This window comes from Microtus ochrogaster, unplaced genomic scaffold (assembly GCF_000317375.1).
Source record: "Microtus ochrogaster isolate Prairie Vole_2 unplaced genomic scaffold, MicOch1.0 UNK5, whole genome shotgun sequence".
Lineage (NCBI taxonomy): Eukaryota > Metazoa > Chordata > Mammalia > Rodentia > Cricetidae > Microtus > Microtus ochrogaster.
In genome coordinates this window covers 7,312,261-7,331,605 of record NW_004949103.1, presented here as the reverse complement: position 1 = coordinate 7,331,605, position 19,345 = coordinate 7,312,261, and the positions used below count along the sequence as shown (strand labels likewise).

General features: G+C 35.9%; 1 protein-coding gene across 2 annotated transcripts in view; it reads left to right on the top strand.

Moving 5' to 3' along the window:
• The window catches only part of Rab28 (RAB28, member RAS oncogene family), an 87,545-nt gene extending 68,504 nt beyond the window's left edge, over window positions 1–19,041 (top strand). The window contains exons 5-8 of one of the 2 annotated variants that reach the window (XM_013353336.2): window positions 9,208–9,311; window positions 12,315–12,392; window positions 17,193–17,287; window positions 18,450–19,041. In XM_013353336.2, the coding sequence (XP_013208790.1) occupies window positions 9,208–9,311; window positions 12,315–12,392; window positions 17,193–17,282 (272 nt within the window). In that variant the 3' untranslated portion in view covers window positions 17,283–17,287; window positions 18,450–19,041. The remainder of the gene's footprint in view (window positions 1–9,207; window positions 9,312–12,314; window positions 12,393–17,192; window positions 17,288–18,449) is intronic. The other variant, XM_005365971.3, reaches the window with a different exon arrangement.
• The last annotated feature ends 304 nt before the right edge of the window (window positions 19,042–19,345 follow it).

Sequence of the window (19,345 nt, the reverse complement as noted above, 5' to 3'; positions counted from 1 at the left end):
ACGCAGGTTAAGATCATTCCTGGTAAGCCAGCTTGTGTGCTACAAAGATTAATAGAAATGGGTTAGATCAATATTTAAGAGCTAGCCAATAAGAGGCTGGAACTATTGGGGCCAGGCAGTGTTTAAAAGAATACAGTTTCCGTGTAATTATTTCAGGTAAAGCTAGCTGTGCAGGCGGCCGGGTGCCGGGGACGCAGCCCAGCCGCTCTTAGTTCAACAATTAAATTTGTCTTTCTGGGTCTGGTGTCTGGGCTACCTCACTCAAAAATATGTTTTCTAGCTCCATCCATTTGTTGGCAAAATTCAAGATGTCATTATTTTTTTCTGCTGTGTAGTACTCCATTGTGTAAATGTACCACATTTCCCTTATCCATTCTTTGGTCAAGGGGCATTTAGGTTGTTTCCAGGTTCTGACTATGACAAACAATACTGCTATGAACATAGTTGAGCACATGTCTTTGTGGCACAACTGAGCATCCTTTGGATATATACCCAAAAGTGGTATTACTGGGTCTTTTCCTAATTTTCTAAGAAATCGCCACACTGATATCCAAAGGGCCTGTACTAGCTTGCATTTCCACCAGCAATGCAGGAGTGTTCCCTTTACCCCACAACATCTCCAGCATAAGTTGTTATCAGTGTTTTTAATTTTGGGCATTTTTGCAGGTGTAAGATGGAATCTCAGAGTTGTCTTGATTTGCATCTCTCTGATGACTAAGGATGTTGAATAGTTCCTTAAGTGTCTTCCAGCTATTTTAGAATCCTCTGTTGAGAGTTCTCTGTTTAGGTCTGTACTCCCCCCGCCCTTTTTTATTGGGTTATTTGTTCTTTTGATGACTAATCTTGAGTTCTTTGTATATTTTGGAGATCAGACCTCTGTCTGATGTGGGGTTAGTGAAGATATTTTCCCATTCGGTAGGCTGTCATTTTGTCTTGTTGACCGTGTCCTTTGATTTATAGAAACTTTTCAGTTTCAAGAGGTTCCATTTATGCTTCTCTAAGTGTCTCTATATTTAGGAAGTGGTCTCATGTGCCAGTATATTCAAGCATACTTCCCACTTTCTCTTCTATGAGGGTCAGTATGATTGGTTTTATGTTGAGGTCTTTGATCCATTTGGACCTGAGTTTTGTGCATAATAATAAATATGGATCTATTTTCATTCTTCTACATGTTGATATCCAGTTATGCCAGCACCATTTGTTAAATATGTTTCCTTTTCTCCATTTGATATTTTTGCGTCTTTGTCAAAAATCAGGTGTTTGAAGGTGTGTGGATTAATATCCAGGCCTTCGATTCAGTTCCATTGGTCTTCCAGGACAGGCTCCAAAGCTACAGAGAAACCTTGTCTTGAAAAACAAAACAAAAAAAAAAAAAAAAAAGAAAGAAAGAAAGAAGAAAGAAAGAAAAAAATTTAAAGGTGCTGGTAACAGTCATTTATGTATACAACATGGTAGTAGAACAATTTAATGTTTATGAGATTGTGACATTTTTATCATGTACAATTTTCTTCTGAATCCTTTATGAATTTAAAAACAATTAACACTGAGGTGGCCAGTGGAAGTGCTTGGAATTAAACAGGAACATTTGAAGGTTTTCTGATATATTTTACCCACAGGGATTGGATTTGTGTTCCTAAATATGTAAGCACAGCCTGGTCAGTCTGTATAATGTTACTTGTTTGTGTATTTCAGGGATAAAGTTTGATGTTTTAAGATAGGGTTTTACTATGAAGCCTTGGCTGTCCTGGAACTCACTCTGTAGACCGGGCTGACCTCAAATTCAAAGAACCTCCTGCGCCTGGCTCCTAATTCCTGGGAATAAAGGCTTATGCCACCGTGCCTGGCAACATTATGTTTTTTACTGTCACATTTCACTTCCTGTCCAGGGAAGAACTATGGTTACATTCAGTCCAGATTTCCTTTACATTTGCTTTAATATAAACAATTAGGAAATTAATATAAAAATTAGTTATTCTTTTAAAAAAGATTTACTTCTGTTTTTATTTATGTGCATGTGTTTTTTTATGTATGCCATGTATGTATTGGTATCTGCGGCAATCCCTTGTAGATGGGGTCATACACAATTTTGATCTGCAGTGTGGATGCTAGGAACTGAACTAGATCTTCTAGAAGAGCAGCAAGTTCAATTAACTGATGAGCCATCTCTCTAGCCTGGGAACAGTTATTGCTTAAGTAAGATGGCTTCTTGTATGTGATCTCATCATCTTTCTTGGTCAGTAAAGTTCAACAGTAGAGATCGTCTGTTCAGATATAAAAAATTTTGCTGTAACTGGAATTATACAGTATTATTCTATTGATGACTGGCATGTTTCAAGTAGCCTGAAAATTACATGTTGTAAACTGAGACAGGACATTACTAAGAAAGAGAATTACAGATCAATCTCACTCATGAACATTGATGCTAAAATACTCAATAAAATACTGACAAACTGTATCTAAGAACACAATAGAAAAATTTCCACTGTGATTAAATCATCTTTTTTTTTTAATCAAATCATCTTTATCCAAGAGATACAGGGATGGTTCAACATATGAAAATCTGTCAGTGTAATCCACCATATGAACAAACTGACAAAAAAAACCCCGCATGATCATCTCATTTAAAAAATCTTCAACAAAATACAACATCTCTTCATAATAAAGGTCTTAGAGAGAGCAGGGATACAAGGGACATACTTAAACATAATAAAGGCAATATACAGCAAGCCAACAGCCAACATCAAACTAAATGGAGAGAAACTCAAAGTGATCCCACTGAAATCAGGAACAAGACATGTCCACTTTTTTCATATCTATTAATTGTAGTACTTGAGGTTTTAGCTAGAGCAATAAGAAAACAAAAGGAGATGTAGGGTATACAAATCAGAAAAGAAGTCAAACTCTCACTATTTGCTGATGAATTAATAGTTTACAAAAGTGACCCCAAAAATTCTAACAAGTAACTTCTACAACTCATAAACACCTTCAGTAATGTAGCAGGATACAAGATTAACTCAAAAGAAAATAAGTAGTTCTTCTTTATATGATGATAATTGGGCTGAGAAAGAAATCAGAGAAACTTCACCCTTCACAATAGCCACAAATAACATAAAATATTTTGGAGTAACTCTAACCAAACAAGTAGAAGACCTATATGACAAGAACTTTAAATCATTGAAGAAACAAATTGCAGAAGACACAAGAAAATGGAAAGATCTCCCATACTCTTGGGCAGGTAGAATTAACATGGTAAAAATGGCAGTCTTACCAAAATCAATCTGCCGATGCAATGTGATGTCCATCAAAATTCCAGCAAAGTTCACAGACCATGAAAGAATGGGACTCAACTTCATATGAAAAAGCGAAAGACCCAGGATAGCCAAAACAATCCTGTACAATAAAGGAACTTATGGAGGCATCACAATCCCTGACTTCAAATTCTACTATAGAGCTACAGTACTAAAAAATAGCCTGGTATTGGCATAAAAACAGACCAGAGTACCAATGGAACCAAATCAAAGACCTGGATCTACACACTTTCAAACACCTGATTTTTGACAAAGATGCAAAAAATATCAAATGGAAAAAAGAAAACATATTTAACAAATGGTGCTGGCATAACTGGATATCAACATGTAGAAGAATGAAAATAGATCCATATCTTTTACCATGCACAAAACTCAAGTCCAAATGGATCAAAGACCTCAACATAAAACTAATCACACTGACCCTCATAGAAGAGAAAGTGGGAAGTATGCTTGAACGCATTGGCATAGGAGACCCCTTCCTAAATATAACCCCAGTAGCACAGACACTGAGAGAATCAATTAATAAATGGAACCTCTTAAAACTGAAAAGCTTTTGTAAAGCAAAGGACACGATCAACAAGACAAAACGACAGCCTACAGAATGGAAAAAGATGTTTTCTAACCCCACATCAGACAAAATATACAAAGAACTCAAGAAATTGGTCATGAAAAGAACAAATACTCGATAAAAAAAATGGAGTACAGACCTAAACAGAGAACTCTCAACAAAGGAATCTAAAATAGCTGAAAGACACTTAAGGAAATGTTCAACATCCTTAGCCATCAAAGAAAGGCAAATCAAGATAACTCTGAGATTTCATCTTACACCTGTAAGAATGGCCAAAATTAAAAACAGTTATGACAACTTATGCTGGAGATGTTGTGGGGTAAAGGGAACACTCCTCTATTACTGGTGGGAGTGCAAGTTGGTACACCCCCTTTGGATATCAGTATGGTGATTTCTCAGAAAATTAGGAAACAACCTTCCTCAAGACCCAGCAATACCACTTTTGTGTATATGCTCAATCATACCACAAGGACATGTGCTCAGCTATGTTCATAGCAGCATTGTTTGTGATACCCAGAACCTGGAAACAACCTAAATGCCCCTTGACCAAAGAGTGGATAGGGAAAATATGGTAAATTCACACAGTGGAGTACTATACAGCAAAAAAAAAAAACCCCGACATCTTGAATTTTGCGGGCGAATGAATGGATCTAGAAAACATCATATTGAGTGAGGTAACCCAGACCCAGAATGACAAATATCATATGTACTCACTCATAAGTGGCTTTTAGACATACGGCAAGGAAAACCAGCCTACAATTTTGAATCCCAGAGAACCTAGACAACAAAGAGGACCCTAAGAGTGACATACAGGGATCTAATCTACATGGGAAGTAGAAAATGACAAGATCTCCTGAATAAATTGGGAGCGTGGCATCATGATAGTGGGTAAAAGGGGAAGGGAGAGGTAGACAGAGGAGTGGGTAGAAATGTATAACTCAATAAAAGCAATTAAAAAAACTGATACAGGAGCTCCTTCATTTTAAAGGCTGAATAATAATCATTTTGATCCTACCACATTTTCTTTATCCATCCACTGATGAAAATTTGGGTTTCTCTCTACCTCTTGGATCTTGTGTCTGATGCTGTTATGAGTATGGGTATGCAAAAAAAAAAAAATTTGAGACCCAAGTTTTAATTGTGGGCATTCATGAAGTGAGATTGATGAATCATATGGTAGTGAGTTCTTAGGTTTTCAAAATATCTTCCGTATTGTTTTCTGCAACTATTGGGAATATGGGCGCAGTTTTTTCTCTCCAAACTGCTTCATGCTGTATGGGGGTGCTGTTATTCAGGTCTTTCATGGTGTATCCTATATGCTAGGTTCCTCTCAGTCAGCAGTTGAGTGAAGTAATTTTTTGAGGGTGTTTACAGCAAACTTCAGGAGGGCATGGTCTACCATACCATATTGGTATAGAAGCAATCCACAGGGTCTCATCCTCTATGAAAACAAAAGAACCTCTTTTCCAAAGCATCATATCCTCAGATCCAGATTCTGAAGTCAAGATACCTTTATAATATATATGCTGGATTATCTTAGCCCATACAAGGAAATGTCTCTTTGTACCTAGCTCCTTTACAGTCAAAAAATTCAAAGAAAACACAATAATATACGTAATCCAGACTCTCCGTGAATTTTTCATTTTTACGTGGCTTATTTTTACTCTATTACTTTATTCTGTCTCTTTTTTTTACAGTATCACTCATTTATTAGGTGCAACAGGATATTAAAGAAAGGTTTTGCAAAACTTTTACATTTGTTAAATATAAACAAGTTGTTACCCCTTTATTTTTTTTGCAGAATTTCTTTTTTTATTTATTTATTAAAGATTTCTGCCTCCTCCCCTCCACCGTCTCCCATATCCCTCCCCCTCCCCCAATCAAGTCCCCCTCCCTCATCAGCCCGAAGAGCAGTCCAGGGTTCCCTGCCTTGTGGGAAGTCCAAGGACCTCCCACCTCCTTCCAGGTCTAGTAAGGTGAGCATCCAAACTGCCTAGGCTCCTACAAAGGGGTACATACAGTAGGATCAAAACCCAGTGTCATTGATCTTGACTTCTCAGCAGTCCTCATTGTCCGCTATATTCAGCAAGTCCGGTTTTATCCCAGGCTTTTTCAGACCCAGTCCAGCTGGCCTTGTTGAGTTCCCGATAGATCATCCCCAATGTCTCAGTATGTGGGTGCACCCCTCTCGGTCCTGAGTTCCTTGCTCATGCTCTCTCTCCTTCTGCTCCTGATTTGGACCTTGGGATTTCAGTCTGGTGTTCCAATTTGGGTATCTGTCTCTGTCTGCTTTCATCGCCCGATGAAAGTTAATCTCCAGAAGGATGACTCTATGTCTTTCTTTGGGTTCACCTTCTTATTTAGCTTTTCTAGGATCACGAATTATAGGCTCAATGTCCTTTATTTATGGCTAGAAACCAAATATGAGTGAGTACATCCCATGTTCCTCTTTTTGGGTCTGGCTTACCTCACTCAGGATAGTGTTTTCTATTTCCGTCCATTTGCATGCAAAATTCAAGAAGTCCTTGTTTTTTACTGCTGAGTAGTACTCTAATATGTATATATTCCATACTTTCTTCATCCATTCTTCCATTGAAGAGCATCTAGGTTGTTTCCAGGTTCTGGCTATTACAAACAATGCTGCTATGAACATAGTTGAGCATATACTTTTGTTGTATGATAGGGCATCTCTTGGGTATATTCCCAAGAGTGGTATTGCTGGGTCCAGGGGTAGGTTGATCCCGAATTTCCTAAGAAACTGCCACACTGCTTTTCCAAAGTTTGCATTCCCACCAGCAATGGATGAGTGTACCCCTTACTCCACAACCTCTCCAGCAAAAAAGACTTTACCCCCACCTTTTAAAGCATTAACTTTATTTTATGACTTTTTAATACTCCTTCTCTCTCCCAAGCCTACATATGTCTATCTAACACTATGACCCATTTAGAGGTCTTTTATTTCTGAATCTGTCCTGTTGCATTGTCTTTAATTCTCTACTGTCTTGAAGAACTTTCAAAATTTTAAGCAGCTTGGTTCCAGCTGCTCTTTATGTTGGCTCCACCCCTCCGATTTCAAAATGGTGGATGTACTATTTCTGCTAGCTCTGGGGCCACCAGGTAGGAGCCACATTCAGCACTTTAACTCTGAGACTGAGCATTTTATCTGAGTTACAGCTAAATCTGCCATGCAGAGCACTGCGCAGCCTGGCCTATTGTAAATCTGTAATTCTTTACTATCCAGGAGCACTTCTTAAAATGCTAAGCGCTTCTTAAAAACTTTATCTTGCACCATGTAGGGGTAATGGTAATGCCTGTTTCCTGCCCATTCTAAACCTTAACTGTGCTGTTATTATGATAATTACGATAGTTCCTGCCTGAGTTCAGCACTGTTCAGCATGGTGGAGCCATTTGGTGCCCCTGAGCCATGCGCAGTTCTAGGCACACTGCAGTCCACATTGCCATCAAGAAGTAGCACTTTACTCACAAAACCCCATTCAAAAGCTCTGTCTCCCACAGGAGCCAGAGATCGCACTGGCGGCACAGCCCAGAAACTGGTATTTCAAAACTGCCACTTTGTAGTAGACTTGATCCCACTGCCTACCCAGGCAGGGAGTGCCAGCCAGGCCCCGAGTGGGCATAGAATAGCATCGCAATTAATAAATCTTATAACAGATCATAATGGGAAAACAGCTGTTGGTAGTTCTTGAACTAGTGCTATCTTTTCTGAATTGTATTTTTATCCTAGTCAAAAGTAGCCAGTTCATTTTTAACTATGTTGAGAACATACAGCAATTTTTCTTTATTTCTCTGCAGAGTGCCATTTCCCTTGCTTTCAACATTGAAAGAGAATCTTGTAAATACCAAAAATTGTCCTGTTCAAACTATCTCTCCTTTAGTCTAAATAAAAAAAACCTACCACACTGCATAATTAGTTTTAATACCTCATGTGATGGTTAATATTGATTGTCATCTTGAGGGGAATCTAGAAACACATAGGAGACAAGCTCCTAGACATGCCTAAGAAGAAGGATTATTTAGATTAGGCTGATTGAGGTGCCCACTGGATGACACCATCCCATGGGCTAGAGTCTTGGACTGAATAAAAGGGAGAAAGAAAGACAAGATTCATTACTTTATACATGAGTACTGTATTTACATCATTTTCCTACTCCACCTCCTCCCAGCACGCCCTTTCCTCAAATTCATGTGTTCTTATTCTTTAGTTATTATCGTTACACATTGCTTTAAAGCCCAGGAAGTATATCTTGCTCATTATTTTCAAAGTGGATACTTAGTGATTTATAATCAGGTGCATCTTGAAAGTAAACTGGTTGTGAATATATTAATATAACTATGGAATATAAAATATTTCTGAGTTGTTCTAATTATTAAATTATCCTATAAGTAATTAAACTATTTCTAGCCCTTTCATTTGTTTTCTCTCTCTCTTTTATTGATTTTTATTGAGCTCTACATTTTTGTCTGCTCCCCTCCGTGCCTCTCCCTTCCCCCTTCAACCCTCCCCCAAGGTCCCCATGCTTCCAATTTACTCTGGAGATCTTGTCTTTTTCTACTTTCTACTAACCATGTAGATTAAATCTATGTAAGTCTCTCTTAGTGTCCTCATTGTTGTCTAATTTCTCTGGAATTGTGGTTTGTAGGCTGGTTTTCTTTGCTTTATGTTTAAAAACCACCTAAGAGTGAGTACATGTGATAATTGTCTTTCTGTGTCTGGGTTACCTCACTCAAAATAATGTTTTCTAGCTCTACCCATTTTCATGCAATATTCAAGATGCCATTACTTTTTTCTGCTGTGTAGTACTCCATTGTATAAATGTACCACGTTTTTCTTATCCATTCTTTGGTCGAGCGGCAATTAGGTTTTTCCCAGGTTCTGGCTATGACAAACAAAGCTGCTAATGGACATAGTTGAGCACATGTCCTTGTTAGCCCTTACATTTGTACATCCTAACTTCACCTCATAACTGTGCTTTAATGCACTAAATTGAGCAGGTGTGTTTTGAATTTTGTCATAGTGTGTGAATTTTATATAGGTGATGCTATAGTAATAGTAACACCACATAATTTTAAGCATATTGCCAACCTTTGTTCACTCCTCATTGGCTGATTCTGAAAGAATACCATATGAAATTGGTATATTTATTATCCACAGTTCATCAGTGTGGAAACTGAGGCACAAAGAAGTTAAAACATTGCCTAGGATTACACAGTGGGAAAAATATTGGGAAATAAGTCAAATTTAAACATGTTAAAAATACTTTTATTAATTCTAATATTGATTTTTGTTCTATCTTTAACTTTTTTTTCTAGTTGACTTGGAGCATATGCGAACAGTAAAACCTGATAAACACTTACGATTTTGCCAGGAAAATGGTTTTAGTAGCCACTTCGTTTCAGCCAAGACAGGAGACTCTGTAAGTAAAATGGTAGAGTGTGTTGTAAGTGATGCTTTGTCTTCAGTTGTTCCTGGGAGTACACTTCTGATTCCTAATAAGAAATACTGGGTGTGTTCGGAAGGAAGACATAAATAAATTAGATGAGAATGCTTATTTTGGATAGATTAATTTTATAGTTGATTTAGTAAGAATTATAAAGTACCCAAGTCACCCATAACCCGGCCTCCAGAGACATGCATTCAGAGTCCAAGAGGATTCTTTAGTGTTTTTCCTCTGAAGGTCTCACTGTCATTACTGCTGCTTCCTGTATGATAGGTGTTGCATTATCCTGATTATATATATTGTGTAGGTGTATCATTTAAAGCTCATGTCACAGGTCTCAGTCTACATAGATATTATGTGGTAGAGATACGGTTTGTGAGCCCACTATTTTAACCATATCAGATGTTCACTAAACATTCAGATCCTTATCTAGAAATAGTTTTATAGTTGTTTCTTTTATTTATTATTTTTATCTGTAAAAAACTTCCCATGTCATTTAGTATTGTAAAGTAAATTTAGTCATTATTAAATGTTCAAAATATATCTAATCATTCCCTATTGTTGGACATGTAGGGTTTTCTAAGTTTCAAAAATGAGTTTTATTATGAAATTTTGATAATACATTTTGATGCTTTTTTCCCCTTCCTTCCTTCCTTCCTTCCTTCCTTCCTTCCTTCCTTCCTTCCTTCCTTCCTTCCTTCCTTCCTTCCTTAAAATTTTTTGAGACAGGGTTTCTCTGTGTAGCTTTGGTGGCTGTCCTGGAATTCACTCTGTAGACCAGGCTGACCTCAAACTCACAGAGATCCACCTGCCTCTGCCTCTTGAGTGCTGGAATTAAAGGCATGCACCACCACTGCCTGGTGCTTTATTTTCTTTAGACTCTTTGACAGGGGATTGAAGCATGTTATTAGATGCTTACCAGAAAGACTAAATTAACCTATTCTACAGAGCAATTCTATTCTACAGAGTTTCCTAATATTATAAGATTGCTACATGTAAACCCTTGTAATACTAAGGATTTAATTGTTCTTAAATCTTTGCTAACGTTGTAAATCAGTACAAATAAGAATACAACAATAACAACAATATAAACCTCACTAATTTTGAATTTCTTCAATGAGTGTTTAGGTTGAAATTTATAAAATTTTATTAGCTATCCACTTTCTACTTAACAGCATATATTTTTCATTGGCTTAAAAATACTATTCCCATATTTCATATTATAGATAAGAACAGATTGTTACATGTCTTGCAAATATTTATCACTGTCCAGTTTTTTTTTTTTGTTTTTGTTTTTTTTCCTGAGACAGGGTTTCTTTATGTAGCTTTGTCTGTCCTCAAATTTGCTCTGTAGATCAGACAGGCCTTAAACTCAGAGATCCCAAGTGCTGGGATAAAGACCTGAGTCAACACACTTGACTGCTGTCCAGGTTTTGTTTGAATTAGTTTTTTCTTTTTCTTTCTTTTGGTGCTGGGACTCAAATCCAGGGCCTTGTGTATGGCTGTTGATTAAAAAAATTGTTTAAGCATTTATTTATTTTTAATTAATGTGTATATGTTTGCCTGTGTGAGTCTTTTTATGTGTCCCACATGTATGCAGGACTCCATGGAAACTAGAAGAGGATATAGGATCCACTAGAACTGGAATTAGCCCGTAGTTATAAGCTTCCATGTAGGTGTTGGGAAATAACCCTAGGTCCTCGGGTGGAGCAATATTTTCTCTTAACTTCTGATCCATCTCTCCACTTCCCTAGAAATAATTAAGTTAGTAAAGTTGGGACTTATATTCAGTAAGTGTTCCTGAGATGAATTGGGGTAGGAACCTGGTAGGACAGTTACAGAGCAAAGGTAAGTTACATAGCAGAAATGGTCATGCCTCAATCTCCCGAGATTGTAGAGGACCTGGAAAAAGCTAACCACTTCTGAAAGACTGTTTATAGAAATGTTCATAATGTATAGCTGTAATGGACTTTATCACTCCTTTACCCCAAACTGATAAAATACAGTAAATAGTACGAAGTTGTTTTACTTAAGGAATAATGGAGAGTTTTGACATTGATAAGAGAACCAAAAGTGTTAATGGTTTGGAGAGAAAGACCTGTTAAAACAGACTAGAGCCAGCTCAAGAGAACAGCATAAAACTGACAGTTAAACACCAGTACAATAAAGTATACATGAATTTACTTTCATTTTCTTCAGGAATTGTAGAATTTTCTAATGCTTTTAGATGTTTTGGCATGTTTTTTACATTTGTCATTGTAATTAATATGTTAAATCCTTAAACATGGGGCTGAAGAGATGGCTCCGCTGTTAAGAACACTTGTAGCTCTTGCAGAGGACCTAGGTTTGGTTCCCAGCATCCACATGGTGCCTTTTAACTACCTATAAACTTCATTTCTAGGGAATCTGACAACTGCTTCTGACTTCTAGAGGTACCAGGTACACATATACTATGCATATATATATATATATATATATTTATATATATATATACACATATATATATATATACATACACACACACATGCAGACAGAATATTCAAACACATAAAATAAGAATAAATCATTAAAAATTCTTTAAGAATGTTTTTAGACCAGGCGGTGGTGGCGCACGCCTTTAATCCCAGCACTCAGGAGGCAGAGGCAGGCAGATCTCTGTGAGTTCGAGGCCAGCCAGGTCTACAAGAGCTAGTTCCAGGACAGGAATCAAAATCTACGGAGAAACTCTGTCTCGAAAATCAAAAAAAAAAAAAAAGAATGTTTTTAGTAGATGCAGGTTTAGAATAATTCAGTGGATTACTTGGGTCTTCAAATTGTGGTTTAGTCCTTTAAAAATTATTTCATTTTATGTGTTACCATATATGACATATAGCCATTTTTGAAGTACTTGTTGTTTATTCTTTTGTAGAAAGTTCAGTGTATTTGAAGGTAACTAAAGCATGCCTGCTTTAAATCATTTAAACCTATTTTGTTATGTAGGTCTTCCTGTGTTTTCAGAAAATTGCTGCAGAAATCCTGGGAATCAAATTAAACAAAGCAGAAATAGAACAGTCACAGGTGATTATCTTAAAATTTATATTTTAAAAAGTAACAAATTTCTTGTGACATTAATTTTCATGCATCAATTCTTTCCCATTTATTTTATGTATAAATCGCTAAAACCTTGGAAACACATTATATGTATAATGACTGTTTATTGTAAAACATGAAAAAATAATTTTTATAAAATGATGATATTCATGTAATTTTTGTCCCATTTGGTGGAGAAAAGGGAATAAAAATTTTATTAGTTCTTTCTTAATGGATTAAGGTTCAGAGAATCCTGTCTTGTATTTCTTCTTGCTTGAGAGAAGACCCCACTCTGTATGTAGCCTCTCTTGGCTTCCTCCTGCCTTCCCCTCCCATGTGCAGGGATTTTAGACCCTGCTTGTACTTTTTCTTTGGGGTTATCTTTTATCTTTAAAATATATGTAATAATATTATTTCTTTATATTATTTTGTTATTTTAATAACATTATTAGTTACTAAAGTTACTAGACAATATCATAAGTTAACGTCAGCATCCAAGAACTTAAAAATGCCATTGTAGCTTCTCTGTAAATCATACATTTCATAAAACAAAGACTTTGAGTAAGAGTAATGTGGTTAAAAGCAACAAACTTTTTTCCTAAATTCCTCCATCTACCATTCCATGCAGCTAAAAACAATTGTTATCTTTTCACATCTTTCAGTATTTACTTGATTATTTCATAAATTAATTCTGTGATGTACTCTCATAGTTACACCTATGTGAATATGTTAAAGTAGTTAGAACTAGCTCCCTTTTCTCTCCCAATAGCCCCCTTTTACTTACATATCATACGTATTTGTTATATATGTATAAATATATAACATATGTATATATTATATATTTCATGCCAGATATTTTCTACAGAAAGGTGTATGAGAGAAATAGTATTTCTTTGTGATTCTTATTTCTTATTCCTCTTAATATGCTCATCTCCAGTTCTATCAGCTTGCCTGGAAATGGCATACTTTCATTCTTCTTTTTAGTTGAACTTAACTACAAAGTGTACATGCATCCCATCTCTTTATCTGTTCACCTGTTGCTTGATACCTAGACTGATCCAAAGTAATGTATATTATGAATACTTCTATGAAAATGGGTGTATAAGTTTCTGTATAGTATGTTGACTTAGATTCTTTTGCATGTATTCCAAAGAGTGATATAGCTGGATTGTATAGTAAGTTTAGTTTCAGTTCTTTGATTTTTGTAGTGGCTTTCCCTAGTTTACATTCCTACCAGCAGTTTATAAAGGTATCCACTCCCATCCTTGCCAGAATTAGTTTTTTAATCAGTAGCCATTCTGACTGGGATGTGATGGAATTTCAGTGTAGTTTTGGTTTGCTTTTTCCTGATGGTTAAGGACATTGAAAGCTTTTTCATGTATTTATCAGTCATTTGTACTTCTGTATGTATCTCTGATTGCCTAATTGTATATTCCATGAATAATACTCCATTCCAATTCCATTCCTACTTCCCTATTTCATGAATAGTGCTGCAGTAAACATGGATGTGTAGGGATCTTTATAGTATGTTGCCTTAGGGAAGGTAGTATAGCTGATCATATGGTAGGTCTATTTTTAGTTCCTTAAAGACTTTCCATACTGATTTTTTTAGATTATTTGGAATAACTTATATTCCAACAAGCAGTGCATGGTTCACTCCCCCTTTCCACATGCTTACCATATTTATTTTCTTTTGTTTTCTTAAATGGTAGCCATTTTGACTCTGGTAAGATAACATCATACCATAGTTTTGATTTGCATTACTCTGATGACTAGGATGTTGATCATCTTTTCATGTTATTTTTATTTGCCCATTTACAGATCGGATTTTTTTGTTTGATCAGTGTTTCTGTTTGTTTGTTTGATTTTAATATATTGTAGATAAAGAATCCCTAATTAGAGGTATAGCTGGCAAAGATTTTCTCTCATTTTGCAGGCTGTCACTTCACTCAATTCATTTACCTTGCAGAAACTGTTTCATATTCTTGATGTTATTTCCTTAGTTATTTGCAGAAAGTCTTTGCCTCTGTGTGTATCTTGAAGAATCTTCCTTATACGTTTCCCTTAAGAGCTTCAAAATTCCATAGTAAGTTCTTTGGTCCAGTTTGAATTGACTTTGTTTAGTATGTTTTGTGCAGGATAAGTATATACTTTCATTCTTTTCCTTGTAGATATCCACACATTCCATTCTTTTTCTATCAACTCCTTAAATTCATGTTTTCTAACAGGTTAAAACTTCTGAGTGTGGTGATGTACACCTATAATCCCAACACTCCAGAGGCGAAGGCTGTCTGATCTTTATGTGTTCAAGAACAACCTGTTCTATATAGCAAGTTCCAGACCTGCTAGGGCTACATAGTGAGATCCAATTTCAATTGAAAACATTTTTTTGAGATCTTAGACACAATACACTTAAGTCTTATGCTTTATAGAATAGGAGATTGTGAAGACAGAGGGCATGAAACTTTAGTGCAAAGCTGTGAGTGTCTGTTGTATGAAAGAAGGACAGGAGATTTATTATTGCATTAGTCTTTAATGTGAAAATTACTGTTTTTAAACATGCTGCATCCATGTGTCATGTGGTCGTCATGTACTTTAAATATATTAATCAAAAATGTATCGGGCTGGGCATGTGTGAGGCCCTGGGTTTGATCCCCAGTGTGATAAAATAATTGTTTTTAAAGTTCACAGATGTTTCTATGCTAGACTTCAATAGTACAAAAGCAGAGATCCCCTGCTGCTTATGTAAATGTCTACAATTCCTAGTGATTCATTTTTAATATGTAATAGTAACAAGTGTTTTAGCTTTCAGTGTCTTTATCTTATCTCCTGTAATGGTAAGTATTATCTGGGTTAAGATGCAGCTGTGTAAAGTTAACCAGATTTAACTTTAACACTCTCCAAAGAGTCCATGTATTTTTACCTTTGACTCTCACTTCAGGTAGCTTTCTTGCTCAAGCTTTTGATTGGCCACACTTCTATCTTTAGCATATCTTGCAAATGTTCTTTGAGATGAGAATGAAGCTGGTGTTCACTGATGTGGCTCCTTTCACACTATGGTCACTTCATTATTTCCTTCCATTGACCAAAACAGAGAGACATTGACTATACGTTGTGGCTCAAGAAATAAAGGCTAGTGTTTTGTAGATGTTTCTCTTAAAAGCATTAAAATTTGTTAAATAAGTCATATATTGTCATTCCACCTAGTATTTAGTTTTGTGATGTGGAAATGACATTTTTCTACTCAAAATAAGTGAAGCTTTGAATTTGCAGACACTTTTTTTTTGGTGCAGCTTCATGTTCAACAGTCAAAATCCCAAGGAAAAGTTACCTTGTGGGTTATTAATTAATTTGACAAAATGACTGATGAAAGCTAGTCATTTATGGTAGTTAGTACTTTGACCCCTATGTCTTACAGACAGGTCAGTAACCTGACTGGATTTATAAATAGGGCATAAACCAATGTTTTGTTTGATCAGTGACTTATTTGCTGGAGGTGAAAATCCCTTTTTTTCATTGTAATCCATAGTTTGGCCTGAAACAGTTAGGTTGAGGGAGTCAGGTTATGGCATATCTTTAATTGATGTGCCCTGCTTGCACCTCATCTGTCAGTTGGTTCTGCTTCTGTTGGTAGCATGACTCCAAGTGCCTGGTAAATGAAGACACTGTCCAGAAGTTAATACTGCTCACTAGAGAACCTATGCAGAACTTAACTAACTTCACACATTTGAATACTTCAATGGCCTGCTCACTTACTCTCAGTGTTTATCAGATCTTTATTAAGAAATATCTTCACTTAACAGCCACTCCAGTTAAATGTGTTTTCATGTGTATGTTAATAAGTGACTATATGGGGTTAGGAAGGGAGAACCTTCTGAAATCAGGTTCATGCAGCCAGGCAGAGAGTATTCCTGGTTTCAAATCTAAAAATGTGTGGTTATAGGAACTTCTCTATACATGACTATCCCACAAAGACCTATAACCAAGGACAGAACAACTATTGTATAGTACCATGGTTTTGTTTAGTTTCTTGAAAGAAACAGCTGATGCACTTTAATATTGTATTTCATGTTTTTTTATGTGACCCACAACTTTTGTTGTGATTTGCATTTGTTGTTGTTGCATTTGAAGTGATTTCTATATGAATTTGGAAATATGGGATCAGGAAGAGTGGGAAGTAAGCATCAGAGGAAATCATGGGAGAGTATTAAGTATAAATATGAAATTTCTAAAGGGCACATGTCTAACTCTGATTTTTGAAACAACAGAGTTTCTGTCCTTCTTTGTGTCCTTAGAGCATTACACTCACTATCAAAGCACTTAACTGGTGTGACAACTGGTTGTGTGTTCTTTGCCCACTAGGTCTATAATAACATGTGAATAAATCTTTCAGGTGGTTTGCTTATGTACCCCTAGCACAGAGTGGCTAACAGTAGAGCACTGGTAATATTTGTTAAAGGAAATGAATAAATACTTCCATTTCACTTTAGCTTAAACAAGTGCAATAACTCTTTATAGTCCTCTGTAGCACTGAGAAGTTCAGGGGCATCTGTTTCTGTGGTTAAACAGAATTATAAAGTATAATACTTATTGGATCTTTCTACTTCTCTTTCCTTTTATGTGTAAACATCCTGCTGATTCTTTTGTGACATGTTTAAATTCATGTGTTAATTTTCTTTTTTCTGCTTTGGTGTTCCCTTCTATTGTCAGTCATTAAACATGCTTTTCATTTGTCTTTCTCTCTTTTTCTTTCTCCTTCATTTTGTTTATGTTGTACGGAATTGCCAGCGTATTGTAAGGGCAGAAATAGTCAAGTACCCGGAAGAAGATAATCAACACCCCAGCTCTTCTCAGAGTAGAGTCTGTTCAGTACAATAGTGCAGGTACTTATGGGTGAATTACTGCCATTTGGGGGTGGGGTGGGAACTAGTTATATTATCTGTTCTTCCTTATGAAAGAACATGATAAATAAAATGATAGAAGTCATGATTTAGAATTTTGAAAAGTTGGTCCTTTGCCAAGAAACTTACAAATTAAGCAAGAAATTGAGAACAAATTAAAATACCATTTCAATTACTTTCAAACATGTTGATCTTTATGAGTGTTTATCACAGTACAGAGGATTGAAGCAGTTATTTCATTGGTAATTCCTATACCACTTTTCCCCTGAATAGATGGTAATTGAAAGCTTATTTTAAATTACTTTAAAGAAAGGCTTGAACTGCCCTTCTCTGTTTTTATGCATAGATTTAGTAAAAGCTGAAAGCAGTAGAGGGTTTGTTTTAATTTGCATTTTTACTGAGAGATGAGTATTAGACAGTTTACTAAATTCATTGATTCAGACTGAGTGTGAGATGGAAGGAGGAATGAAAGTATCTTTTGGTTTAAATTGATTTACAGGCATGGATATGAGGTGATTTTCTAAATTCCTCACTATGTCATATTTTATTAGAGTCACTATGCATAAACCATAGTGAACTATTTCGAAGTAAGTATTTTGTTTTTTATTTTTTTTCTAAGTAAGTATTTTGAAAGGAATGTTTTGAAAACTGGAAACGTTTTTAACAGTGGGGTTGCTCAGGTCACTCTGCTTTCTATGTGGGTCCTTAAAAACACACTTCTTTTTTAAATTTACAGAGTTATATTTAAGTGTAATGACCACGAAAGACTAAAAAATAATGAGAACCTTAGCAATGGTGATGTCTTATCTGTTTACTAAAATGAATGATTTTAACTTTAACTAAAATTAAAACCAGGATTTAAATCTTTTTATTGATTTGTGAGTTTTTAATAAGACTTGTGATAACCTCAGTTAATGCTAACAAAAAGGCATGACTCATAACTGAATTGCTTCCTTAAAAAAAAAGAAGATAAATAAGAAAACCCTAAACATGGCTATGTATTAGTTCTGACCAATTGTTTTCAGTACCAGCTTCTGTTTCATCTATGATGTTTGTTATTAGAAGTTCACTAGAGCTCAGAAAACAAAAGATGTTCAGGAGCTTTTTCTGATGTCCTGATAATATCTCTTTTCTTTCATGGCAGAGGGTGGTGAAGGCAGATATTGTAAACTACAACCAGGAACCCATGTCAAGAACTGTTAACCCACCTCGGAGTTCCATGTGTGCAGTTCAGTGAATACACACTGTATTGATAGTTTTGGTTTTCTTCCCCAGGATTGGGCCCAGACTGTAAAGGAACATGTTTTATCAATGACCATTTCTGTAGTCAGTTCATACTTTCCTCTTGCTCTGCTCCTTCATCCTTAAGTTGCCTCATAGTAGCAGGCAGCTCCCTGGACTGGAAGGAATTCGGCTTCGGGACCTCACATTTTGAAATCTGAATGGAGAGAGTCCATTCTCTGGACTGAGACTGCCTCTTCGCTCCAGAAGAACCATGTGGCTAATGTCCTTACTTCTTTTTTCCTAAATACAAAAGAATATAACCAAATGTGAAGATGTTCCAAGCTTTGATCATCATTCTATATCTGAACTCATGTATGTGAAAGTGTACTTCAGAGTACTGATGGTGACAGTTACTCAAGAAGGTGTTCCTTTGCTGGCTATTAAGAGAAAATACACAAAGCTTCATTTAATTGAAAGTGCTTCAAATGAGGCTGTAATAGAAATATTTTTTCATTTTTCACACACACACACACACACCACAAAGCTTCATTTAATTGAAAGTGCTTCAAATGAGGCTGTAATAGAAATATTTTTTCATTTTTAAAAGGAGTTTAACTTGTTTATATTGTAGTTTATAACTCACAAGTAGTATTTGATATTGTATTTTATTACTGTATCATGGTCATTGCATATTTTATCATATTTGGCTTAGATGCTTTATGAATTTTGATAAATGGTTCAGCTGATCCTCCACATGGGTCTCCTACAGACTGCGTGAGAATGCTTTCAGATGAGTCATGGCATCCTTGGATCATT